This window comes from Corvus moneduloides, chromosome 1 (assembly GCF_009650955.1).
Source record: "Corvus moneduloides isolate bCorMon1 chromosome 1, bCorMon1.pri, whole genome shotgun sequence".
Classification (NCBI taxonomy): Eukaryota; Metazoa; Chordata; class Aves; order Passeriformes; family Corvidae; genus Corvus; species Corvus moneduloides.
Genome location: NC_045476.1, coordinates 22,497,934 through 22,525,677, shown reverse-complemented (window position 1 = coordinate 22,525,677; position 27,744 = coordinate 22,497,934). Strand labels below are relative to the sequence as shown.

The window sequence follows — 27,744 nt, the reverse complement described above, 5'->3', positions numbered from 1 at the left end:
TGCCATGCCCAGGGCGGCTGCGGCTGCCCGCAGGTGTGGCCCGCTGCCGTGGCGGCGGGCGGTGCGTGCCCGGCGGTGTCTGTGGGCAGCGATCCTGCGCGGAACGCGGCGGCCGCCTCCCGGGAGCGGCGTGGAGGGACGGCGCCTGCTCCTGAGTCAGCAGCGGCGAGGAGGAGGCAGTGGCACCTTCCGCCCTGCCCAGCCCGGCCCGGCCCCGGTCCTGGTCCCGGCCCCACGCCCGCTATCGGCTCCCGGCGCCCAGCACCCGCGGGAGGGAGCGAGGGAGGGGCGGCGGGGCCGCGCCGGCTCCTGCCCTCCGCTAGGTAGGATCGCCACGAAATAGGATCGCCACAAGATGGGATCGCCGCCGCGGCCTGGGCGAGGGTGGGGAAGGGGCGGAAAGCGGAGCCGGTGCTCTGGGTGAGGCTGGGCTGAGCGCTGGGCAGCCGCCCTCGGCTGCTGGTGGGGCGCAACCCGGGCTCCCGAGGAAGGAGCTCTGGCACGGCTGGGAACGCCGGGCTGGAAGGCTGCGGGACAGCGGTAGCGATGAGCCACCCGGTCTTCCAGGGAGTTCTCCTTCACTCCTTGACTCCCTCGTCTGCGTGTAGCAAAGTGTGTATCCTGTGCGACCTGTTAGGCCGGGAGCGTGGGGAGATACAACAGTGGGCTGCTTTGGGGAAATGTGTGTGCGTTGGTGTTTAGTTGGCAGATAGATGTATTTATTTATGTACGTGTAGAAAAATAAGTATTTATGTATGAAGGATCAGTTTTGATAGGCTATTTCCTAGGTGTGCATGTGCATTTAGCTATGTCTGATATAGATCAGAAATCATAGCATTATGTTGTTCTCTCTGTGTGTGTGTATTGATATTTATGTATCCAAGGAATGTAAGAATATTACCCTCCCCAAGCTGCTCTCCAGTGTCAAAGTGTGTTTTTGTTACAGCCCAGACATGTATTTATATGTCTGCTGAGCATGGTGCTAGTGTGTAGTATGTGAAATGCTTTGTCAGATTGCATTCTCAGCAGTAGAACAGAGCTTAAACAGGAGAAAGTGTTATGTGTGATTTTTATATCACTGTAGTTTTGGGTGTTATCTGTATTATGATTGCTATACAGGAACAGTTCCATCCTTCTCCTGACCCCCTTCAGGCCCCTATTGCAGAATAGTCAGATAGCTGAGGGAACAAAACTAAATGCGAACTGTTTTGCCCTCTGTTCCTCCCTATCTGTTTATACTGTATACATGTTCCTCACACTGACTGCATTGCCAAGAGAGTGGATTTGATATATTAAACTCTGGGGTAGGTTCTCTATCTGTTTTTGCCTTTAGTAGTTGGAGACTGGTCCTCAGCCACACAACTCTGAGAGATGTTTTTTCATGTAAGTATCCAGCTCTTGTGTTTGACAAGATCTGACTGTTGCAGTTGATGCTTCACAGTTAGGCATTGCATTGAGCTAAATTTGAATCTTTAAAAACCGGGCATAATACAGAGTTAATAGGTGATACTGTCTATACTCATTTTGGGAGCTTAGATGATGGGAGGTGAGCTGCTCAGCATGTTATGGGTCTGAGTGGTGCAGGTGAGGTGAGACTGTGTGTGTACAAGCTTCTTGGGCTGATGCTTCTTCCCTAAGCACAAGGCAGTGGAGAATGCAGTATAGCATGGATTTTACATTATTTAAGATAAGTGGAATTATGGTCATGGTGGTCTGTGGAGGGTGCTGTGTGCTGGGGCTGCTTGCCCAGTTTAGTCTTTTCCCCACCATTTCCTTTGGAGAATACTGTGATGGAGGGCTGGAGGAGCACTTCTGTAGCACTTCTGAAAACTTCTGGTTCCACAGAGAACACATGCAGCTATTAATGTGCTTCATCTTCACTAGTTGTGTATCAGTGAGCTGTAATTCTGTCAATTCTAATGAGCTGCATGGAGTGAAGAAGTTTTGGCGACCTGGAGGTGCTGTAGTTTGGTTCAGCTTTGCACAGAGCTGATCTCTCACCATGGTAGTTTAAGATGCTGTCTGAGCAGGCTGCTAATTTCAGTGGCATGGAGATGGAGGAGTTACCGTGGCCAGGTTTCTGAATGTGCTAATGAAATCTCCATCAGGAATGCTTTAAAAACAGTTTATTCTCTCTCCTACCTATATACTAAGACACAATATCTGTTTTAGGTGGAGTCTTTCCAACCCTTTCCAGCTGTACCTTCTGTAATATTGGAGCAGGCTTGCTATGGGCTTCCACATATATCAGTGGTATAGACTTAGTTTACAGATCTTTCTTTTAAGAAAGTGTGTGGGAAAGGTTTATGTATGCTAGTTTTGATATGTTAGTATGCTAGGTACTAAATGTATATCCTTAATGGGAAACTGGTGATTAAAGGTGGAGCTGTGAACAAGTGCTGCATATCCAGCAGTCTCCAATTTCAGGACTGTGGAGAAAGCAAAAACCATTGTAATGGATATTGTACCCATGGGGAGAAATCCTTCCTACTGTCAGGCAGTTAGCTTTCAATTTCTGTCACAAAGTGTCTTTCTGTACAAATTTATAATCTAATATAACAGCAGATATAGTTGCTTTTCCATTTAAGCATCTAATCTCTTTCTGAATGATGCCAGGGTATGACCACTGAGTATTTTTCAGGATGATGTGACTTTGTACTAAGCAGATTGGAATTGAGTCAGTCCAGTTGGAGATAATACGAATGTGGTTAGTCTAATGCCATTTTTCAGCTAGTTAACCTTGATGAAGGGGCAGTTCAAGGGTTGTTTCCTGTCTTAGTGCATTTTCTTTGACAAATCTGTCCTCTGTATACTTTTTTAACTGTTCTGCATGTTGCAAGGAGTTCCCCTAGTAAAATATAGATGGGTTTTAGAGAAATAAAACATGCTCAGTTATCTGAGATTGGGCTCCAGAAGTTTGCATCTTAGGGGGGGTGTGTGTGCACATGTGTGCTTTAGCTGTTTATTACAAGCAACTGGTTTTCTGAACAGCGGAGTTAATGAGAATTTCTTTAAAGTTGTGTCTTGAGGTCAAAAAACCATTTTTTCATTGTCTTTACCTGTGCCTCCTCATTTTTGCCATGAAGCTCCCTCTTGCCACAGACTGGACTGATTTCATGACACATGGGCTACCATTTTCAATTATGGAAACTGGATGGCATATTTTATGAGGTTTGAGCCTGTAGATGTTAAAATTGCAGCTTTGCCTTCTCTGGCCTGGTTGATTTTACAAAAGTCATAAGAACTTCCTTCTGGTAATCTCTTCTTCTCTGGTTGAAATCAATTAATGGCTTAAAGGGTACCTAAGTGAAAAAGAAAAGCTGTCAAGCAAGGTTTTTCTCTGCAACAGAGCAGACTAACAATGGACATAAAAACTTGACATGCTCTTGACATCCCCATGTCTAGAAATGGATGTGCAGCATCCAACTACATTAAAGCTCTTTTCTTGAAGGTGATAAAGTAGCAAGACAAATTGAGAGAGTGTTTATGTACTTCATTTGGAAGATTTGGGCTTTTCTAGCTATCTGCTGTTGTACCCATGCCCCTTATGCAAACTTTTTCTCCTGCGGTGTGTGTTATTGTATCTCAGGCAGTTGCTGTGTGTTCAATACTCTAATCTCAGAAATGGTCAATTAACTTTGTTGACATCAGTACTTATATTACTTGATCCAGTCTCTGCCAATCAATCTGTGAACAGCTTTGAAAGCTTTCATAATTAGGTAAGTTGGATTTTATCACACCATAGCATGATACAAAAATATTACCTAAAATCCTAGCACATCTATTTGACTTTGAGTGTCACACTAATGTTTCTTCTACTGTATGATGCTTTGTTCATTATTGAAGGTAGTATGTATCACCTGCAGGCCATAAACCAGAAAGTTTGCATCTCATATAAGGGAAGTGGGTTCAGAGAACTTCTACAGTAGAATTGTAATGTGGTAGTTTTCATTGTCTTCCTCCACAATGTTTGCATTGTGAGTACTATTAGTGCTGGAGTGTCAAAGTAAAATTTAGTCATTAATTTAAGTGCAGCAATTCAAATTGCACTGGACAATAACATAAACATTTTTGCAACTCTTTCTGTAGCTAGTATTGCTTTGGTTGAGGTTATTAACTCGGTTTTTTGAGACAGCCTCGTGTGACAGCTAGCCTCTACATTTCAAAGATAGAAAGTGTCTGCAATTTCCTTTGAAGTGTGATCATCTCTGTGTTCATCACTTCTGAGATCAGTGTCCAGGGTTCCTGCATAGTATGTTTGCAAACCTGGTCTCCAGTCTGCAAATATTAGCTTTGATGCTTAGGTAGAAATCATGTTACAAGAAGAGTCATCTTTAAATCTTCTTTTTAAGTATTAGGTACTAAGTAGCACTATTATTGCAACAGTTGAATTGCAACAGTTCAAGTTATCATAAAAGACATCTTCTAAATCCTAGCAGTGACTTAAATGGGGTCATGACTGTCCCATGAAGTTTTTCTTAAAAAAAAAAAGGGCATTATTTAAAGTCTCAACCAGTCTATGAAAACTATGAATCTTGTGGTTTTAAATTGTACGGTTTTCTCTTCAGCAGAGAAAGAGGGGGTTTTTTTCTACTGAAAATTGAGACCTTTTCAATAATTACTGTCGTTCAGGAAATGGCATTTTAAGAAAATTTGTCAAAATCCTAAGAACTGCAATTCAACAATGGTATTTTGAATCGATTAATTGTTCCTTTTAATTTGTGGATGTGGAATATAAGTGGAAAAAAATTGCTCTTTCTTTCAGCTCAATGCTATAGCAAAACTTTTTGTAGTTTTAGGATAGTCATTTTTGACCTTGAGCAAGTGCAAAATCAGTACATTCGTGTGTTCTGTGCAATTATGTGATTCAGATTAAACTATCCATGTGAGAATCTTTCTTCCACCTCTCCTTATAATTTCCTCAAGTTTCTCCAGAAGCATCAACCTGCACTTGCAAATTTTCCCTCTGCTGCACAGGGATGCCTCGGCACCTAGCTGGAACCCGCTGTGTGGGGCAGCTTGCTGTGTGTAATTGCTTTCTGCCATAATGGCACTTGAAGGAACTAGGCAGTCGATTGAGACCACACGACTTTGTCACACAGGCCTTCAGTCAGCAGTTGAGCAGTAGCACATTTGGATTCTGCAAACTGAAGATTTCTACCACCTTCTATGCAGTTGTACATGTCTTTTTTGCAGGCAGTTTCCTAAATCTCTTTTTGCGTTTTCCATCTGAAGCTCAAAACTGATGTTATGTACACCCATTGGATAGTTTTCTTCTGTGATCTGTTTTCCTGCTGGAAAAAAAGTAGTTAAATACTGGAAGATAGATCGTTTGATAGATAGATAGATTGATTAATTGATTCTGAACTACGCTTCATGGCAGGCTAATGACAGGCTAGATGAAAATCCAGAGGATGGTGCAAGGTTGCTTTGCCTTGCCTCTGTGCTGTGGAAGGTACAAGATACCATCTTATTCCTTCAAGCTCTCCTTCTATGGGTCTCACTTAATTTTCATTGTGGTGTAGATATTTGAAGATTGCCTCACCAGTTCTCTCTCCTCTATGTCCTTGTGAAAATGGAAAGCAAATGGAGACTGAGTATAATGGTTTAGATGAGTTGTCCAATAGTTTCACTGCCTTCTGAAGAGAAATATTTTGATGTGTCTGGCCTGTCAGTGGGGAGAGAAAGGCTCTCAGGTGTCTACTGATCTCACTCTGTGCTACTAATTTTTCCTAAGGGTTAGTATTTGATTAGTCTTCCCTCCTTGCTGGGCTGGCTGACCTCAGGGCTATACAAATGTATGTATGGAAATGAGGTAGTAACAATCCTGAAACATGTAAATCCTGACACTAACACAAATAGTGTTTTTACATCTTAGCAGAACAGTTCCACCATTCATTGGTGGGTTTAAAATATTCTTTCCTTCCTTATCAATAGCTCTTGACAGCATATACCCCTGCTAACTCTCTCACCTTTAGGATTTCCACAACTGTTTGCTCTCTCCATGGCAGTTGTAATAAAGGCTGCTTAAATCTTGTAGAATAAAACTGCTCTTTGTATGCAGCACTGCTCTTTCCTCTTTATCTGGCTGTTTGGTGTCACTTAGCAGTTGACAGAGCTGTGGATACCAGTGGAACTAGTGGAGCACATACTATCCAGCTTAACATGGCAGAGTATATTCAGCTATTCAGTTTGTTGTTTTATCACCACTTGCTGTTTGGGCCCTGGACTTGACTGAGGAAATTGATACACAGTTGGGATGTAATGCCAATCCAATGTCAGCCTTCACTAAGACCTGTGGGAGACCCTCTTAATGAAGCGGAGAGATGTTTGCAATTATAGCTAAATCCTGCAGCTGCAATAACTTTCCATGAGTAGTCATGGTTTTGTTTTCAAGTATAGGTACCTATTGTTAGAAAATTGTGTGAGAGGAAGGTGACTTTGCACAGGTCATAAGTATTGATGACTCTGCAATATCTTCCTCATCTGCTGAAGGGTTTGAAAATTATCCCCTTTATTTAGATGCCTAACTTGTGGCTGTTTTGATGATGTGTGTTCATACAGCACGTGTTATTGTTAGAAGTCCTAGTGTCTGCATGTGTCCTGAGTTTTTCTCTCTCTTACTAGGGACAAATGCTACTGGCATGAAGTTTAATTTTCCTCCCCTCTGCAGTATTTATGCAATGTTAATTAATGCTCAGCTATTAAGTAACTGTCTCAGGTATTAATGCAGGTACCATAACTGATAAAATAACTAATTTGAATTCTTCATGAGGGATGGATTTCCTGAAGGATTATCTTGTATTATGTTTAATAGAAACACTGACAAATATGTGGGTGCGTGTGTGTTTTTGTGTACAGACACTTTCATTAGGTGTGGTAATACGTTATTTTACTCAGCCAGCCTGCTTTATAAAGGAAATGTTGTCAGTTCAAAAATAAGGTTTTTGCTTTACCTGTGTGGTGAGTTTCAGATGCTGTTTCAGTATTTCTTTTGGCATGTTCCCTAACTGTGCTAATGACCAGAAGGGCAAGGAGGCAAGGAGCCCCTGCCTGCCTTTCTCCCCAGTGTCGGTGGGGCTGAGCCCAGTGTTCAGGGCCCTCATTCTCCTGGAGGTTTCTGCTGTCTGGCAGTGCTCTTTCACTGCCTTCATGACGCCATTTGTCCCTGTCTCTGATTTTTTTGGCATGCAGGGATTCTGCTACACCTTTTGTGGAATGCCAGCATACTGCCTTATGCTCTATTTGCAGGTTTGCCGATGTAGGATTTGAATGTATTCCCAGACACAGGTAATTCAGTCTGTACACGTTCTTACTGCTAATGGCCCTGGCCTAATTATGTGTAGGAAGGGGCAATATAGTTCTGCTTGGCTGATCCCTTTCTCTAAGGGAGAAAATTACTTGAATCTTCATTAAAATTAAGGTGAACCAAAATGCAGAGTGAGATCTGGCGTGGAGGAGAGGGGGAATATGAGGGTAATTTCTTTTCCTTGCAAATGTGTTGTACTTCTTGTGTTATCTATGAAAAGGTGTCGTGGTCCTGATCAGCAACTGCATATGTCTAAAAGATCATGAAGTCAAAATGTTTGTAAAGAGGGATCAATTCAGAATTTCCCCTTGTTCTGTTGGCTAGAACACTGCCAGAAGCTGCCAGCCGGAACAGAAAAGCATAGTGTTCAGAGTAAGGCAATATATGTATAATACGTACCTGTTTTGACCATACCTGCTTCTCAAGGCTACCATCCCTCCTCTAGCTAAGAGTGCAAGTCAGACTTGAACTCTTAAGAGCCAAGAAATGCCAGAGTAATTACCAGCAATGGTGTCTGCTTGTGTTGTTACAAAAATAACAGGCTTTGTGTTATATGTGAAGGATAGAGACACAGCTAGCAAATTAATCTTGTGGCCTTAGTTATTTTTAACTGCTGGGATTTCAGGGCTGGCCACCTTAAATTTTAATGTGTCTTATGTTTGTGTGATGAAACTTGCACTTGTGTGGCACAGAAAAGTATCATGGGGAAGATAAGAGGAGCATTGCATGCACACACCGCTGCTCTGTTTACTGTTTTAACAGTTCAAGAAGGCATGCAGTGTCTGGTAGCTTTGTTCTCATCTGTGAATCAGAAGCTGTGCACTGAATTGTGACTGGGTGCGCTTTGTGTCTGAGCTTGATCCTCATATCAGGAAGCACAAGCTAGTGTTGCAGTGAATACGAGCTCTTTTATTATGTGGAAATTAGGCATCAATAGATGTGGAGCCACAAAGGAGCATGGGAGAACACAGTGCTGCTTTTGTGCATTCACTGTATCCTCACATGGTGGCTCCCATCAGGATTCGATGAAGATTGTACATGTGGTCCAAAGTCTGGCATTTTGCAGCTTTGTTAAGTCATATTTTCTTAATAGAAATTAAAAAAAAAAAAAAGAAAAGAGAAATCAAACCACAACCATTTACTTCAAGAACTTTTGTTTCTGAACGCAGGACAGGTAATGCTGAAAAAGTCTGGATCATTTGCACCATCTCTCAGTGTTTTTCTTAGTGTTGCTCAAAGTAATCATGTGTCCTCAGGGTACTGTTCTGTAAGAAATAGAAGCTGCTACTTGTCTCTTTTTAGTGACAGTGAGATTGTAAACTTGGCCTTGCAGAGGAAAAGGCCTATAAAATAAATTATTTTTCTGCCTCTGATTGTAATTAATTCTGACCTTGTGATGTTCTGATACCAAGCCTGATGCTTTTTCCTTAGGCTAAAGAACTAAAAGTCTCTTTTAGGCATCTGGTCCATTTGGCTGTTTCTGGGAATGAGTGGAGGTTACAGGAAATGCACAGTATCTCAGAAACCTTGAGCTGCAGTAATAAGTTCTTCTGCAAATCATATTTTTAGTGGCTAACAACTTTTCCAAGTCTAGAAGGATTTCCATAGAAACAAGAAAAAGGCTGTATGTGAAATTATAGTCTTACCATAATAATATCTCTTCTACCCCTCAAGAATGAATTATTTGGGGTTTGTGCTAGTAAGTTGGAAATATTTATTAGGAACATAACTTACTAATGCTCCTCTGTTTTTTTTTTCTCAAAAGCCACAGAAACATTTCGAAAACTGTTGAAAGGTGAAGTCTATAAAAATTGTGTGCTCTGTACATTTCTCTGGTTTGGTTTGAATGTTCTGAAATAAAACACCAAATAAAAATAATCACTTTGAGTAATGTGTTAGAATAAATGTGCATGGGCAAGTGTATGCTGCTGGATTCAGCTGGAAAGGCTTAAGAAATCATCTCTTTTCAGCTGGACATCCCTGCCTGCATAACTGAGAGCAGGATAAATAGACTTTATTGTGGTGAGTGTGACCATTACTGGCATATTGTCCAAGAAAGTTGTGGAGTCTCTTGGAGATACTGGATCTGTCTGCACATCATCCTTGGGAGCCAGCTCCTGGCTGCCCCGCTTGAGCTGGGGGGCGGACAAGGTGACTTACAGAAGTCCCTTCCAACCTCAACCATTCTGTGGATGGGTTTTGTTAATCTCCATAGTTCATTTCAGTATGAAATTAAACAATTTCCTTTGCTTCACTTTTACAATGAAGTCAAAAGACAAGGCTCCATGTTGTAGGACCTTCAGGACTGGCTCTTTCCCTCTTGCGCACAAGTGCTCATTTCTGTTCAGTTGCCAATGATCCTGTACCCTGACACTGCTCAGTGGCTGTTTCAGTGGCTGCATAAGTGGAACATGTAGAATGACTTGGCTTAAAAAAAATAAGCACTTTTGGTCTTTTTGTCTGCTACAAAACCAAGTAAGTTTATAGTTGATGGAGACATAAGAGCAATTAGGGAATGCAAGACAGCAAAAATGGCCCTGTTGCTGAAGATTTTGTATCATAGAAGTAGTACCTGGAAGCATCCAGACAACCTTTTGCTCTTTCTCAGGTCAAGCCTTACTAAATTTGCTGCAGAGGAGCACAGCTATGTGTATTCTGTCAGGAATTACTTCCTGAGAGAACATCTAATTGCAGATATTAAAATGGCATCATCTTAGAAGCAGTAAAGTGTTGTGTGTTTGATTTTTTTTTTTTAATGTGATCAGAGATAATTTTTCTAATTGTTCAGCATAGGAATAGATTGGAAGACCATCTTACTCTTCACTAAGGCATCTGCCTTAGGAAGGGGATTTTGTTTTATGCTGGATAGAGCAAAGGTCACAGAAGTAGAGTATCAGGCTTTTGAAAGTTAGTAATGGTCTCTCCTGGTTTTACAGGGAGCTTTCCCAAAGCTTTATCTTTTTGTATTTGGGACAGTCCCTGCTCTAGTCATGTTCTGTAGTCATGAGTCAAGGTTTTAAAAGGTTAGAATTTTAGCTAAGAGTTAGAAGAAATTTGTATTGATTAAGATACAAAGTAGAAAAACTAAAGGTAAGTTAATGATTATTAGATGCCCAAGCTAGAGCTAAGTGATGTATTATTTGCCATTATATTTTAGTTTTAAGGTTTTTTTATGGAAGGAAACAGAATAAATGAACTGTCATCAAAACAAATGGAAACTAATAGAACCAAGAAATAATTTCATAATAATTGATCAAAAGTAGGAGATCTTGGGCTGCGCCAAGAGGCCTGCCAACAGTAAGAAAGTAAAAAGGTCACTGTGAGGAAGATATTCCTGATGTCATCTTTCAGGACCACTGACCCAATTCAAGACCACTGGCCCAATTCAAGAGAGAAACTGCGCATGCATGAAAGACTAACGATCTCATTTTAATACAAAGCGGAGGATGGGAGGTGCTGGGGTCATACATATGTAGAAGATGTAAAACTTGGAGGAATAAATAGAGAACGAAGAACCTTGTACTTTGCTGGCATGTCTTTAGGAGGCTACTCCCATGCCTCCTGCTGGTGCCTGAATAAACGTACCACTTTCTAACTTTAATTAGTTAGAGGGTCTTTTGTCCGTGGATATCAAGATTTAACAAATCAGTCATTATGTTTGTGTTCTGAGCAGAGTTAATGCTTGTAGCACAGGCTTGAGGAGAAATTGTCAGAGTCCAATATTAAATAGAATATATCCCCTAGAATAAATTTAATCTCATTTTAAGTGTGAAACACGGCAAATGACTCCTCTATCAATTCGTAAGAAATATTTAATGAGAAGTGGAAGTCTACTATACACTGAAAAATGCTTTTGTAATTTGTGTTTTCCTAGATTTTGGTGAAAAGTACCGTAGGAGATGGTTTCACTGGAGACATTGGACTTGATGATGTGTCTTTTCTGGGCTGTACTCTTTACAATGGTAAGAGCTGAAGTGCACATCTCTGACCTGTGAGCTGATTGATTGCTGTCATTTGAAAATATTGCTACTAGAAAAGTATAAACCAGGTTAAACTGTGACTATGCCTGACAAGGACATCCAGACTTGTTTCCCTGCTTCTCAGACCCTCATATCCAGGCATCAGCACAAAATAGTTTCTGCTGTGCATGTAAGGTCCAAAAGAGACCCTTAGTGAGAAGTGTGCCGCTTCCATACTCTTTGAGATTTTTATTCCTAAAAGGTAAAAGAAACTCATCTGTGTGTAAATGAACTGAACTTTTATTCATCCTATTCAGTTTGATACAGCTTTCCACCCCAATAATTCCTAAGATACTTACTGTGCCAATTGCTCTCACGTGACAGCACAAAAGTAATTCAGGTGATAGAGCAACCTGTCATCAAAAGTCGTTGTTACTAAGGGTAGTACAATGTCTACAGAATTGTAAAATATTATATCCCAAAATACATGTACTTCAAGACACCAGACTCGAGATCCAGAGGTCATCACAGAAGGGATTTTAAGAGGGCTGCTGTTAGCTGCAGCAGGCATTGCAGGGTTATATATGGTGTGACAGTTGCTGTAAAGTCATGACAGGGCTGTAGAGCAGCAAACAGTTTAAAACAGTGTCTGAATATTAGTATCCTAGCACTTCATATATACACCCTAGTGCAGATGAGTTTTGTTCTGCTACTCCAAAAATTTCTTGTAGATATAATTGGTTCTACTAGGAATATCAAATGTGTATGGTATTTCTTTTGCAGATAATTATCTAATGTTTTACCATACTTATACAGCGTAAAGCTGTTATTATAACATTTTGGATATAAAGGCTTTTTGTAAATAGTTAATGTACCGTGACTTATATTCAGGGGACATAAAAGAACTAATCAGAAAACACCTAAATATTTTTAAATTAGTTAGGAAGAAAACTTTCAAAATAAACAAGAAATTTGGAAATTATTGAGGGTCAGAGTTTCAAAGTTAATAACTAAACAAAGAAAAGCTCATTGTGTGGAAAGATAAAATAGTCAAGTATAATGGTGGACAGGAATCAGGTTTTGTGTTATGTATATACTGAAAATATTTTAAGTGTTGAGAGCAATTTTTGAGACAGTCCAGGGCCCTGCCTTTATTTTATCTCCTCCATGTCATAAAAGTATCCCAACAACCAAAACACAGTCAGAGAGACTGTGCGAATAGCCTGCAAAACAGACAACAGCTGTGGCATATTCCACCATATTTAACACAAGTGGGATCAGGCTGAAAAAGCAGGGTTCCCCTGTCCCTGTGCACTAGAATCAAGCACTGCCCAGTTGCTCTTGCTCCACTTTAAGTGACCAAGTACTGACAGGGAGAGATGGTTTTGACAGCTTGGTGGTAAAGTCTCCCATAAGTAACATTGAAGATGTTGAATCTTTTGAATCTTGAATGTACTGCTTCAATACATCATTTGAATGCCCTAATCAAAGGCTATTCAGTGATGCTTGCTCTGGACAAAATGGTGTTTAATAAAGTATAGAAAATTAATTGTTTCAAAATAGAGGCAGTATCAGGTCCTCCTTTCTTTTCACGTGTGGCGAAGGCTAGGGTACTTCAAAATTTCTTCTTCCATTTCAGCTTATCAGGAGCAGAGGCTTGAATGTGGCATTTATATTTAAAAATTTCTGACCAATAAGGTCCTTGCTATTATTATGAGTTGTAGATAGATTTATCAATTAATACAATTCTTCCTTCAGAACATTCCTTCCCCTAAGTCTTTTGTTTGAGTTTTAGGACATTATGGGAGTATCATTCATTTGACTGGAATATAATTTATTTAATGTCATAGATTTTCTATCTACCCTACAAAATAGAAATGGGTAATTTATTATCAGTATTATTGCTCCAGCCTCCAAGGGTAAAAAAAAAAGAAATTCCTTGCTATCCCAGACACATTTAATATAAAAAGTCTTCATGCATACTTTTTAATAAACTCAGGTGTATTGCTCAGGTGCATTGTGCACTACAGCTAAAAATTTAATAAATTATTAAATTTTAAAAAGGAGTTTTATGATGAAAATTCATTTTATGGACAATAATAGCAAAGGTTTTCAAGAAAAGAGAGTAAGTTTGAAGAAAGGTGCATTTTAAAGAATAGGAGGACAAAAGATGATTTGCAAGAAGTGGTAATGAGTTTGAATGAAACATAAAGGAGGTGGTGGAACAAGGTGGTGACCTCAGAATAATTTCTCTAATGAGAAAATAATTTTTTTCATGGATAAATTTACAAGGTAAGAAGGTTACATAGTAATTTCCACAGTCACTTGTAGTAATCAACATGTTAAAAAACCCCATTATCATCAGAATAATCTGTTAGCCTTGGTTCACTGAGAAAATCAGTTTCTGTGGTTGCTTGGTGAGTCTTGGCATCAGTTTTTTGAAGTGATTCACTGGGTTAATCCAAATTTGAAAGACAGGCAAGAGGTGTAAATAAATTCCTGCAAGTGTCAAAGATTATATGGATGGTGTGACAAAACTAGTGCTTTCCACTGAGGACAGCTCCAATTCAGTTCCTGCTGAGCTCAACTCAACTGTCCCGGCATGTTTCCATTAAGCTATACCCTGGAAAAGGGTGGGAGCGGCAAGGGGAGAAACCATTATGAAGCTGGAGTGCCTTAGTCCAGCTGCTCAATGTTCTTTTGGCTCCTTTTTCAAAGGAAATTTGCCCACTATTTCTACAACTACTTCAGCAACTTCAGTTCCTGCCACACTCCCCATGAACAACTGCACAGAGAAGGAGTTTGTCTGCAGAGCCTCTGGCCACTGCATCCAGATGATCCAGAAGTGTGATTTTAGACCTGACTGCTCTGATAAGTCTGATGAGTCAGCTTGTGGTGAGTGGAATAGATGATGTTCTTTGCTACCTTACTAGTTTTGTGTCTTAAACACGTTGCTTCAGCAGTTCTATCTTATCTTTGCAATTTGATATTAGCACCTAGATGTTATTTTAATGTGATTTTCCCCAGAAAAATAATAGCAGTTTGCTCTTAATATATGTGTGATGTAATGCACTTTCTGCCTTCTGATTCAGACTCAACGTTTCAATTCAAGTAACTGCTGAAATATGGCAGGGGGAGGAATCCTCAGCTCCCTAATGATTGATAACTATACATGACAATTTTAAGTGAGCATAGTTTCTTAAAATGTTCTCTAGTCTAGACTGGAAGAGAGAATAACTTTAGAGTTTCATGTTCGGGGTGGATGTCTGGGAGAACTGGATCCACTTCTTACCCACTTCAATAAGTATGGGTTTCATTTGCTTGTTTGGCTGTTGGGGATTTTTTTATACCAAATTGTTTCAGCAGCAGCAACTGTTGTGAAATTCACCCTACTCCACACAGAAGTGAGTTCCAGCCTGTAAAGCTGTTAGTCTTATGGGAATGCTGTAAGTGGAAAAATGGACAAGGTCCGCATATGATGTCCGTAAAGATCTAAGGCAATTGTCTGTTGCTTCTGAGTTGCAGCAGTTCACACTGTAGCATTTTAGAAGCTATTAATGACTTCCTTTTGCCTCAAAGAACAGTACTTGAAAGAACTATTTACTGAAGACAGTTAATGTGGGGGACAGACATCTAGAGACAGTGACCTCATCATCCTTTGCAAGCAAGACTATTGTCACTGAAAATGAAAACTCTGAATTCATTACACAAAGTGTAGGGAATTCAGTCACCTCTCTCAAGGCTGAGGACTCAGTGAGGAAAAGCATCCTTCACTCCCTATGTCTATTTCTTATGTGGGAATAACTGGAAGAAATGAATCTGATGTTTAAGTATCACTGGGTAGTTTCCTATAGTGTGAAAAAACACCAGCCTTTGAAATCTGGCCCTGAGAAATAAATGCAGAGCCCTCTGATTATTTCTCTCCTCAGAAATTTACATTATCTTACAAAACATCTTTTCCTTCTAAGCAAGATAAATACTGTGGAGACTACACCTTTACATATTTGCTCTGTCTGAGGTCTCCCATCACTAAGATGGGAATTTATCACTTAAAAGACAACGCTGGACTAGGACTTAAAAACATCCTGACTGAAACAGAAATATGGTCACAGGAAGGTGTTATCTTTCTCAGAGGCACTTTACATATAATGTTTACAAAGCATGTTAAAAAGGGGAATATGCATTTAATGCAACTCATCATTCTCATGAAACATCACAAATCTTCATATGGGCAACTCATGAGATCACACTGCCTGCAGTTTGCTTCCTTAGTGAGGATATACAAGCTGTAAATCAAAACTCACTCTCTCTTTAGTCTACCATTTTTAGCCTTCAAGGAAAGAAGTATCAGGCACAGTCTACCAACAAACTATGATTTCTCGATGCAGCATTTTGTATGGGTTTATGGGTTAAAATAAATTCTCATTTTCCTCGCACAAGTCTCAAAAAAGTCACGTAAGCGTAATAATCTGTTCCAAAGTTCTGGAGAGTGGCTAGACTCAACTTGGATCATGTGCTGGAGAATAAATATTCATAGCAGAAATGGAAAATAAATTGGTTTCTTTACCCTAAGGAGGATCAGTAGTGAGCTCACTTTTCTTGTCCAGTTGCTCAGGAAGCAAAAAGTCATTGAAAGGCAGTTGCATATTTATTTAGTAAGACAACAATTCAGTATTTGACACCAATACCAAATAGATGCATTTTTATGTAACTTTCAAGTTTTGTGAGAACTGCTTTGTTTTGTTTTGGGGTTTTTTTAGAACTTTGGGCATGGACTTTGTACACAATTTATAATGGTTTGCTAATGTCATCAGCCTACAGGACTGGAGACAGAACCATACAGCAGCTCACAGATTCTTGGCTGATGAATTTTACATAAATTTCCATGTATATTATATGGCAGATTATTAGAATGAGCTGAAAGCTGGTCAGAACGCATATGAAGGTAGATACTGTGGTGCAAATAAATTGGTGTATTCCCAAAACTAGAATCTGTCTAATAGAGGAGAACATATATAATTCATGTTTTATCTATAAGGAAAAAACTATGCATGTTAGTAATGTGTAAGTATTCACAGATACTATGAATTGAATGCGTTTTATCTACATGTTGCTTTTTGTATTGTAACATGAGTTAAAAATTTTCAATTTTTATATAAACATGAGTAATCACTGTTAATCTCTAAAGTTATGGAAGTCTGTGACTTCGAAGATAAAGGCCTGTGTGGATGGCATCAACCAGCCTTGGAACAGATGTCAAGAAACTATTCCATACATATCACAAACACATTCAAGTGGCAACTTGGAAGAGGAGCAAATCTCTACCCTGAGCAAGAACAACACTGCCCATTAACCGATCATACTACGTGAGTACATTTTTTCAGGTGCTCGAGTCTCTTCTAGAATGTGTGATCTTAACCACATACAGATTGTCTAGGGGAAAAACTGTTCCATTTACAATACAGAAACAGTTTACTGATTTAATAATGACGCATAATTAACTGACAACCAGTGAAGTAGGTATGCAGGATCAATACTACAGATGAATCAAAATAAAAAAACATTAATAAGCAGATAAAAATTACTAAACACCTTTCTATAAGTAATTCCCAAAAGATTCAGTACATCCCCATTCAGAGAAGCACATGTGTACTCCTCCCACAGGATATGTGGAGTACAAGCATGTTCCCACTTATGGGAAAGCAAGTTTGGAAGACATGGCTGCTCCAGCTTTATGTGTACACATGCCATGAGAAATCACCCTCCTTGTAGCATGCCGAACTCCCAGCCCAGCAGTTGGCTGCAGGCTGTTGGCAGCATCCAGTGGGGGTGGTGCTCTGTCTGGTCTCTGCAGTGGTTGTGGCATCAGCAAGATGACCTCTGGCATGTCAAAAACAGATGTTGGGCACTGCTCTTTGCACTGCGTTATCAATCCCTGCTACTAAAAATTCTCATCCTACTTTTACACTTCTTTTCAAGCTGACTTCTCCTTTGAAATCTGGCTTTGTAATTAATTTGGTACTAATTTAGTTCACGGTGGTCATCCTCTTGATCAGTTTTAGGTGAATACCTTCTCAAATAGTCTTTCTTCACACAACTAATTTATGCTCATTTTTCTACCTTACTAGCTATGGTTAGTTGTAAGCTATTGCTACCAGTTTTGTTATTGTTATTGTTATTGTTATTGTTAATTATCGTTGTTAGCTATTGCTCTTATCCCAGCAGTTTTACCCACGGATGGGCAGTACAAGTTAACACAATAGGTCTTGTGAATCCTGCAGTCATTTAATATTTGACTAATGCAGTTCAAAACTACTGTAGTTAGAGCTAACTTCAGTTTAGTTGATATTTTATTTACCATTTATTTTGATTTTACCATTTTTCTGGTAAATTATATCACCTCATATTAAAATGTAAAATACTTCTATTCTCTCAGTGAAGATTTGTAAATTAACATTGCATTCTAGGTAGATTGCTTAAGATAGGTACTAGCTCCCTGGAAGATACTCCTTTCATTTAACTCAAGGAACAAAACTTAAGTTTTCTGCATGCACCTTTGGTTTTAAATGTGTGAGGTTTGTTTGTTTTTTTTTTTTAATTAAGTAAGAAATGTGTTTTAAAACGATGCATTAATCCAGTTAAAAGTAACAGTAAGATTTATTGATAAAAAACCCCTACAGATAACTAGCAAATGTATTGAGTACAAACAATTTTCAATGTAATACAACTTCATTAATAAGAAAATTTCTGTGCAGTGTATTTATTCTGAACAGAAAAATACTTGCCTGGTTCTAGTGACACATATGTTTACTTCCTGTGACAATAGCCCATAGAGTGCAGAGATGGTCTTTAAATTAAGATCACTCCAACAAAGTCTTTGCTATATTGCTACTTGTTTCAAATTACATTATATTGCATTTAATCAGCCTGAATTCTCACTATTAAAGAATGAGCTCAATATGTTAGTTTCACTGTGCACTTCATTAAAATTACTGCATTTTTACAAAAATCCCAAAACAACAATACCAAATCCAGAAAAAATCATTCAACAATAGCAAAGAATTGCAATGCTACCTAGTTGTTTCTCGGTCTCGTGTGAAAAGGAAGTATATTCCATAAAAAAGAGCAACTGTTTACAATAAATTAGCTGTCAAATCTTTCATTGACTGCTCTTTAATTGTTATATATTAGCCAATACCAGCCCTGTATGTGTACTCAGTAAATCCTCTCACGACCTTTCCACTATAGGTTTGAATTGGCACAGTGATACAGGGAATTGTATTACTGGTTTTCAACATATTTTCAGGGTTTAATGCAACAAACAGTATATTGAAAAGGACTGATGAAAAGAGAAAGTAAATGATCCATAGAGATTGCAGTTTTCAGGCAACTCTGTAATGTATTTCTCTTGTGGTGTCTCACATGAGATGCAGTTTGGTTCTATGGTTTCCCCCTTCCCCTTGTTTATTGGTCTACAGAGAAGTACAGAAAATAGATCCTTCCAAATTACAACAGGAGATGCAGAGCAGCAGTTTTGTGGAATTAAAACCCTGCAACATTTAGTTTTATTTTCTCATCCATTTTCCCCAAACTTCCATGGAGTTAGATGAGGCAAGCTGTGTTACTGTAATCTTGTATGTTTACAAATTAAAATAAAATATGCATGACTACATATAGAAATGTTTGGATTCATCCTGATTCAAGAGTAGCTGGCAGTGCAGCTTACAATGAGTTCTTTCAGCAAAAATACATGTGAATACTTGGACTCAAACCATCTGCTTCCCCAGAATAAGTACTTGGGCTAGCCACATGTAGACTGGTGAATTGTGAGGTGGAGGTGTGAGTCTTTAAAGCTGTAATTACATTAATTAAGTGAAAGTAATTACTTTGGAAATAGTGAGAACAGCTTGTATGTGTATATATAAACCAAAGGCTGGAGGATTAGAAGCCATTTTGGGAGTTTGCCATGGGAGCCTGGCTTGAGATAGACAGTCCCTGGCTTGAGCTAGAAAAAGTCAGTTGTGTGTTCTACAAAGGACTAGGAGGCATTGGCGTTGTGCACGGAAAAGACCAATATTCATGTATGAATGTAGAGCTCCTGTGACATGTTTCTATACTTAGCAAATGGAATTCTCTATTGCAGATTGGTTTAGAAAAGCTGTAACAATAAAAGTAGCAGTTTGTGTAGGCTTAAACAAGTGTACAGAGTTGACACCAGCAAATGGATAAGTCTATCAGTTTATTTCCTTTTTAAAGAATCTGGATAGGGATGTAGCAAATTCTTTGACATTATTAATGAAATTTGGGTACAACTGTTAATTGAAAACTTTGTAGTCACTTAATTGACATGATAATTCATGCACCAAATCTAATGAATCAAACCAAAAATGGATGTAGAAATAAAATTCTAAGCTGACATGATAATTATTGCTGTGTAAATAGCTCCCCTGATGAACATATTTTTAACCCATGTGTCTTGCTTTTGTGTCTGCTTTTCAGACAATCATTATCAGAATTCAGGACAGGAAAATCAGGCAAAATTAAAGTTTTTAAGTAATATACTTAAGCCCAGCAGTTTTTTCAACTATCAAGAAATGCTTTAAATTTGAGAGTCTAAGAACTTCAGAATAGGAGAAAAAAATATTAAGTATTGTATATATGGTTTTACTTGTTTGCTTGGGGTTTTTTTTGTTTGTTCATTGTTGGTTTCTTTTTCCTTGTTTGTCTAACTTAAATAATACCATTTACTTTTAAGAATAAGATAATGGCCAGAAATTATTTGCAGGATGATGTCATATTATTTAATTGGGATTGCACTTTTAGTATCAATCACGTAAGTAGTAGTATTGCTCATGGTTCGTTAAATCAAAATAATACAGAAATGAACACAGAATGAGTATCAGACTGATTGCTAAAGTTTAACATCTGATAATATACTCTTTCATTGTGTGTGAAAAAACATGCACAGACCTTGCGAAGAGGCATTCAAAAGAGAAGAATGAATTTGTGGGAAGAGAACTCAGGAGATCAATTTAAAAATTCAACTTAGAAAAAATGAAACCAGAAGCAGCATAAAAAAGGCAGGAGGGGAACTTTTTAGTGCTTGTAAAGGAAAGGAGATATTTGGATGTAAATTAAAATTAGCTCATTCTGGATGAGGGAACATGGGAAATGTTCTTGAAGCCAGCAAATGAAGAATTTGCTCTGCTCATGTGAGCAGTTTCAAATGTAAACATTTTAAGTGGTTATATATGTATATTAAGTCTGAGCCTGCTCACTTTTTTTAATGTCTTACTTTTCACAGGTTTTACAGAGGTTGATAAAATCCCGAGGGAAATCTCAGGCCAAACACCTTAATGTTCAGATGGTGGCAGCTGATAAACTGGCACAGTGTCCTCCTGTGAGTTACTGTTAATTTATGTCTTGTCACTGAAAGGTGCCTTTCTTTTCAAGCACGAGGTTAATTACATAATTTTCGGGAATGTTTGCCCTCTTCTGGCCATATTTCACTATTGCTTTTTGCAGAACACCTCCTGAAGTCTTGCGGCTCTGCACAAGGGTGCAGGCGAAAAAGAGTCCTAGTCACAATCAGTTATTAGGATGTGTGCTGATACAGTCAGTGCTTCAGAAAACTGAACATTTGTTTTACTTGATAATTTTTAGGGAGTTATTGGTCTAAAAATGAACCCTCTTAGTGACTGTGCTTTATCTCTGGTAGTGTAGGGTAAGGCCAGTGGTTTGAGTAGCTCCTCTGGGGCATCTGTCACCACAGCCCACCACTATTGATGTTCTTGGTCAGGGTTTTGGCAAAGAGTTGAGTGGTACTGCATAGCTGACAGTATGTCAGATGCACATCTTCAGATGTGCACTGAAGCAAATTCTCTCAATTTCCACCTATAAAGTGGAGGTGATGAGACCCCAACTGTGTTTTAAACCTGGCATGCATTGCTCCCTGCATAGTCAGCTGTCAAGAGTATGGGTGAGAAACCAGAAGATGAGAGTACAGTTCAGTTGCAGATATAATTTGCCATAGTTATGGAGCTGAGTGAAGGGAATGTCCTCATCATTTCAGTTCAAGCATCTCAGTTAAGAGATGCTCAGGTCTCCAGGAAGTCAATGAAGAATGCTGGAGACCTGCATAGGCCCTCAAAGCTGCCTTCTGCTCCCTGACCAGGGAGGAAATAGATGAAACTCACCTCCTAACTTTAGAAGTCTAAAATTAGACGGTGTGACTAATCTCTTACCTAATATTTGTATGACACTTGGAAACTGAATGATCTGTATTCTTACTGTTTTAGTTATTGGTCTTAGTTTGCCTTAGTTTTCTCTTAGTTACTCTAGATAGGGGGATTGACTCCCTTTCTTGCCATTCCATTTTTTTCAATAGTTAATTCTTCAATATTTATCCCTTCTTTCTGTATATTTAAGATTTGTTCAAGCTGCTTCTTCCCGTCTTCTTTGACTGTTGGTGCATTACTATGTGGAAGTCACAAGGCCTTGCTTTAGCAAGTGTAACATTAGTGCTAGTTATGATTACGGTCTTTTGTGTCAAATGCATTCAGAAAAACAAACACAAATAAAAAAAGGCAAAATATCTTAATACAAGTACTAAAAATGTGGTTCATTTTTCATTAATGAAAAGCATGATCATTGTCTCTAGCTGATCTCCCTTTACCTGGTGATTATTCTCACTAAAACCTTTCCTTTATCAGGAAATGTTCGATGTAATTCTTGATGAGAACCAGCTTGAAGATGCTTGTGAGCACCTTGCTGACTATCTGGAAGCCTACTGGAAGGCCACACATCCACCTAGCAGCAATCCTCCTAACCAGCTTCTCACTCGCACACTTGCAACAGCCACTCTTTTATTAGCCCAGGTCCAAATATTAATTTACAGGTACAGTTTTTATGCCATCTCTTCTTTTTCTTCTGTCAACTTCTCCTTCCAAAGCACAGTGTTAGGCTGATATTAGAATACGCTGAATATGTTTTACTGCTGTTGATAGAGTAAAAGCTTTTCCAGTAGACGTTCACCCATTTTCCATATAAAAGGCAAATACAAGCATGTCACTGTTACTGCTATTGTATTCATGGTAGCATGTGTTTGTGTGTTGACTAGGGGGCTGGTTTTGATTCCAAGGACTAAGCTGGCCTGACAGAAAACATATGTTGATGTGAAGTGGAATACTTCAGGTTTTATTGTGCCCAGGACACCGCTGTGCCAGTAATATTTGTACCAGCCACAAGCATTTTTATAGCTGGCCATATGTAATCCAATCAGAGAAATAAAACTAGACTAAGACTATGCACATTCCAGCCTCTGGTAACTTTCTGACTGATGGGCATACTATTGCTAATAGGCAAATCCCAGCCCCAGAGGCCCTGCATGACAAATTGGGTTATGTACAGGCCAGATCCACAAATGTTGGAGGGAAATCTGTTCCAATCTTCCCACAGGCTGTAGAGTTGTAGAGGTTGAGAATGACTGACTGTATTAGTGAAGATTCTAGGTCAAAGTGACCCTTCCAGTGTTTCTTTTGTTCTTTTATTCATTGGACATTGCTGTGAAAAGTACAGATTTCCTTCAAGCTGAACTCCTAGGTCAAATTCAAGTCCCACTGCACTGCACATTGTGCAGAAAGACCTTGAGAGGCTCTATCTTCTGAACAGTGAGGACACTCTCCAGTTCTCCAGTGAGCTGGGAAAAGCAGGCTTTATTCCTGCCTCTGCACTGACGTACCTGTTGATACGGGCATATTATGTCCCCTCTATTCTCCTTCGACTTTTGGGTTGTATAATTTTATTGAGGTGTTCTGCATAAGGAGATGCTTTCCTTTGGATATGTGTTGCATGATGTGAAATGAAGTGTTTCAAGATGATACTTCATTATAAGTAGTGAGTGATGCCTTGAGGCTGAGAAGATAACAGAAGGGGTTAAAATACTTCTGTCCCAGATCAAATAATGGCTCACCACATCTAAATTTCTACCTAAGTTCCATATATGCCCATAAGTTATATCCATATGCAAATTACAATTCCTAACTCTGGCTAAGAAAAACACCTCCTCTTAGAAAATCAAATCAAAAAAAATGGATCTGCCCCTAAATTAAAATGCAAAAAAGTAATCTTTGTTATTGTTTTGCAAAACAGTGTTTTTGTGTCAAGTAATTTAGTTCTCATTAGAAAACCACAGACTTGACAGGTTTGTTCTTTAACAAGAATAATTTCTTTAGCCACCTCGAAGGGTATCTCCTTCTCTTGCTTTCAGACACAATTGCAAGAAAAGAGACTGTAAGCTATAGCTCATTTCTGCCTTTTTTTCTGTCCTCAGAGCTGAAACACCTTGAAAAAATTGTGAGCTGGAAGAATTTCCGAGTATGAAATTCAGTATTGTTGTGTGCAGCCTTGCTAGATAAACTTTCTTTGCTTTGTAGACTTTTAAATTATTTTGCTCAAGTTTTTTATGCTTTTTGGGTGTGGATTTAGAGCTCACATACTCATTGTATTAACCACATTCTCTGGAGGATCTATGCAGTTTTAATAACACTTTTCTGAATGCCGTGCTGTCTCCTTACAAACTAACAGATTTTTATTTAAGGACTAAAAATGAGAGTGTATTTGCAGTTTCACAGTTTGTTTGTAGGTCTACTAATACAGAAGTGTGAATCAGTGGGGATCTCTTATGGAACATAAAAGTTTTACGTTCCTTTGGTTTCATTTTCCTACGATAAATGTTCAGCTGACATCTCAAACCTGAGCCTGTCACTGCCTTGGCACAGAGCGGGTCTGTTTTTTAATCATGGTGGCTGAACCCATTCTTTCAACAGTGTTAAGAGCCTGTGTTTAGAGAATTTAAAGTCTATGCCTCTGCTGTTTTTCTGGGCTGCTCTGCAGGGAAAAGCCAAGCCACCAGCTGTTTGGCCTGGGGGAGCCACGCCCGCCCTGCAGAGCATTGGAGCCATCCTCCCCTGGGGCCAATGCAGTGCCCCTTTGCCGTGAAACATATTTGGGGTTTGTGGTTTTTTAGTCCCCAGAGTGCATTGTAAGGAGGGATTTGTGTTTCCAGCTGCCAGAGTGGCATTTTTACAGCATGATGCTGCCTGTGTGTGTTGCATGGCACGAGGTGCTTAAAGGCGTGAGGCCTCCTGGGATGGTTTGAAATGAAATCGGCAAAGACCTTACACCTCCTGTCTGTCTGAGGGAGAGCTTTGGAACGAACTTGTATGGAAATAGTTGGCTAATTCCAAAAGGACTGGAGCCACCTCACACACATATGGTGCAGGTGATCAGGGACCACTGGAAATAGAGAGCAAGGCAAATTCACTCAGAGGGCAAAGGCTTCTCTCTCCTCTTTCAACACTGTTTAAACTTCATTCCAAGAACCCCTACTTCTTTGAAAGTACAAACTGAGTACTGAAATAGGATTATCTCAAACTTTCTCTATTTTAGACAAAAAACTTTATGAGATTGGACCATAGAATTCCTGCACTGCACAATCTATTCCAAATCAAAGCCCAAATTTGGTTATGAATCAAAAAGCTGCATTCATAAATTCAAAATTCAAAATCTAATCCAGATTCAGACATTAGCTGTTTGGTGTCCCTGTAATATTTAAGGAAAGTTGCTGTCAATGAATTTGCCTATAAATCCCAACAGCCCTATTCTGAAATTGCAAGTATTGGTTCTAAATTTATTCATTGTGCTCCTTCACATGTGCTCATCATAGCAGAGAAGATTATCTGAGCTTGTAAAAGTAGCACCATGTTCAAAGCAGGTTCAAATTTTGCATTTGTTCTCAAACCACATCAATGACAGATTTTATTAGTCATTATTATATAAAGGTACATGCATATGTGGCATTTGACCACATGAGAATTATAGGGTTTCACATGTATACCATGTCTAAGTGCCTTAAAACCAGTCATGGTGATGAACTGATAGAAGTTGTGTTTACACATCCAAAGCAGGTGTTGCTTTGGACTCTTTCGCTTTTCACTCGATTTCATTTACAATTCACCTCTGTTGAGTCATTTCATTTTGCCTTGAACAGATCTGTTCATGTTTACAGTTACTATACTCCTCTCTGGCAAATCAGAATCATCTTGAGAACCACAAAACCAAGAATAAACAAGAAGTTTGACTGCTATTCCTGTTACCTTGTTCTCATCTATGCCATTTGTTTCAAATTAGGAACACATGGAGCAACCCAGCTAGTCTGTCAGAAGTTGACGTAACAAAGTGTTGTCTTAGAAAATTAGGATTTGTTAAATTTACCAAATTGCTGATTTGAAACATGCCGCTTTTTATAAGTTTCTGATTAAATACAGATTATTTTCCATTCCAATTTCCTGGAATTTTACTTTTTGGGTTGCTAGGAAACCCACCTGCCACGATCTGTGGCTGAAGGACAAAATTTCCTCCTTCCCCTAGCTCTTTTCCACAAAATAGAAAGACAGAAAGAAGATACGTCCTGAGCTGACCTGGAGGCAATCCTTATTTTTAGACAACTCTGCACATAGAAGGGCAAACTTAAGACTAACTTTGTTAAATTCAGAACAGTCTCACAAACAAATGCCTATATAACTCTGGTAAAATCTACATTAATTTTGTGGCAGCAGAGATGATTTTGTCGTGACATTCTTCACCTCATGTGAGAAGTATATTTCAATTTCAGTATTAACTATTTAAATTTTTGCAATTAAGCTTGAAAAGTTTTTGGCTGCAGTTTGGCAATAAAAGCAGGTTAATGTAATGAAACCCCCAAATGAGTTAAATAATGCCACTTGTTCATTTTGCAGTGATTTCAAAGCATTTATGCGGGTGAAGAGTAGGTTTATTACCTGGTAATTTTTATTTTGGTCTTTTAATAGCAGTGGTGTGTTAGGAAATTTTGTATGTGATAATATCACTCTCCTCCTGCTTTTCTTGGCAATGGGCTCTATTCTTGAGCTCTTAAAATTATGAGGTCAATGTTTAAGTTTTCATTACCAAGAAGAAATGAAATTATTGCTGAGAAAACAGACGGTCAGTGATACTATTTGGTATCATAATACAAACTTTATTCATACCAGATTCACTTGCATTTTTTTTCCTTAAAAAAAAGTTACTCTAAAAGAGCCAAGGTTTTGTACTTTGGTTATTTGCTGGAATCCACCTCCTCAGCCCTCTAAAATCACTTTCCCGTAGCAGCTGTTTCCAGACACGCATCTGTAAACTCTTAACTGATATCTGCCCTCTCCTGGCATGGTATCTCCTCTTCAATTTTTCTGTAGTTTGTCCTGTTTCTGCATGCTCTCTTTTTCTTTGGAGGGTGGAGGCAATTACTGCTAACTGGAGTAGTCAGAAACATCACGAGAAATGAGAAGGTGCCACCCAAGTGCCACGCTACATTCTGATGAGAGTAAAAAGAATTGTTTGTATTATAATACTGAATTTTCAGTAAAAGTTGAATACTAATGGGTTTTTTTCCTAGTTTAGATTCAAAGTGGATTGTTTTGTACTTAAAATTTTATTGGTTTCATGGTACTTTCTAGTTGAATTTGATAGTGGGGGAAATTTTTCAATGTATACGTCATGACCTTACTGCTGGTTCTGGTAGCAGGGATCTCAAGGAGACCAGAGGAATGACCACTCGGTCCCTGAGCACAGTGGTTCCCACATTGAAGAGGAAGCACGGGTGGAACCCATCAAGAAATCCCAGCACTGCTCTTCCTCCAGCCAACACCACAACCATCGCAGTGGTGGCAGAGGCCTTCACAGGCAAGAAACTTTTGACTCAGAAACACAAGACAGCAGAGATTCAGCTTACGTAGAGCCAAAGGAGGACTACTCACATGAGCATGGTGACCACTATGATTCTCACAGGGATCATAATCACAGAGACGAGTCCCATGGGATCAGTGATCACAGACACAGAGAATCCTGGCATCGCTCAAAGGAGAGAGACCGCGAGCAGGACCACAATGAATGCAACAAACAGCGCAGCCGTCATAAATCAAGGGACCAATATTGTGACAAGGATGGGGAAGTGATATCGAAAAAACGTAACGATGCAGGAGAGTGGAACAGGGATGTTTACATCCATCAGTAACTTTTGCCTCTGGCAGTCTTGTGTTTCTTTGAAGTCTTGTAACAATGCCCCTTGAAAATATCTTGGGTTTTTCTTTGCAGAACATATGGTATCCTTCTGTATGCTGATTTGTATTGCTGTTGCTTGCATAGCAATAGCATGAAATAGAATATTCATATACTTATTTTTTTGGTTAGTGCTATATGAATTAGTGTAGTACAACTGAAGAGCTCCTGATGTTGTACTATGACATTTTTCAAGCTGTTTTTGGTAGCTGCCACTTGAACAATATCTGTTGCCATCAAGGTGTTGTTAGTGTTTTTTAAAAAAAAGGTACATTTGATGTTTAATAACTTCCCATGTATTCCGCAAGCCAGGATCAGCACATAAAAGAATCTAAAACTTTT

At 39.1% G+C, this 27,744-nt stretch overlaps 1 protein-coding gene across 5 annotated transcripts; it reads left to right on the top strand.

The window, feature by feature from the left end:
* Positions 1 to 396: 396 nt before the first annotated feature.
* Positions 397 to 27,744, top strand: LOC116440681 (MAM and LDL-receptor class A domain-containing protein 1-like). 5 transcript variants are annotated; one of them, XR_004238731.1, is made up of 8 exons: positions 397 to 612; positions 11,184 to 11,271; positions 13,987 to 14,163; positions 16,457 to 16,634; positions 20,573 to 20,668; positions 21,981 to 22,165; positions 23,600 to 23,643; positions 26,870 to 26,936. XR_004238731.1 is itself a non-coding variant. In XM_032101699.1 (5 exons), the coding sequence occupies exons 1-5, from the start codon at positions 547 to 549 to the stop codon at positions 27,078 to 27,080; spliced, it is 720 nt and encodes a 239-aa protein (XP_031957590.1). In that variant the 5' UTR covers positions 398 to 546; the 3' UTR covers positions 27,081 to 27,744. The 5 variants fall into 5 exon arrangements, 1 of the variants encoding a protein (XP_031957590.1); XR_004238729.1 differs by lacking the exon at positions 23,600 to 23,643 and having other exon boundaries at positions 26,870 to 26,955; XR_004238730.1 differs by lacking the exon at positions 23,600 to 23,643 and having other exon boundaries at positions 26,867 to 26,953.

Bases quoted from the DNA above. Each gene is read 5' to 3' on its own strand.
- LOC116440681 (XM_032101699.1), top strand. From the start codon at position 547: ATGAGCCACCCGGTCTTCCAGGGAGTTCTCCTTCACTCCTTGACTCCC. The intron at 14,164-16,456 runs GTGAGTGGAATA...TAATCTCTAAAG, and splicing joins GTCTGATGAGTCAGCTTGTG to TTATGGAAGTCTGTGACTTC. The intron at 16,635-26,869 runs GTGAGTACATTT...TTCTGGTAGCAG, and splicing joins CCATTAACCGATCATACTAC to GGATCTCAAGGAGACCAGAG.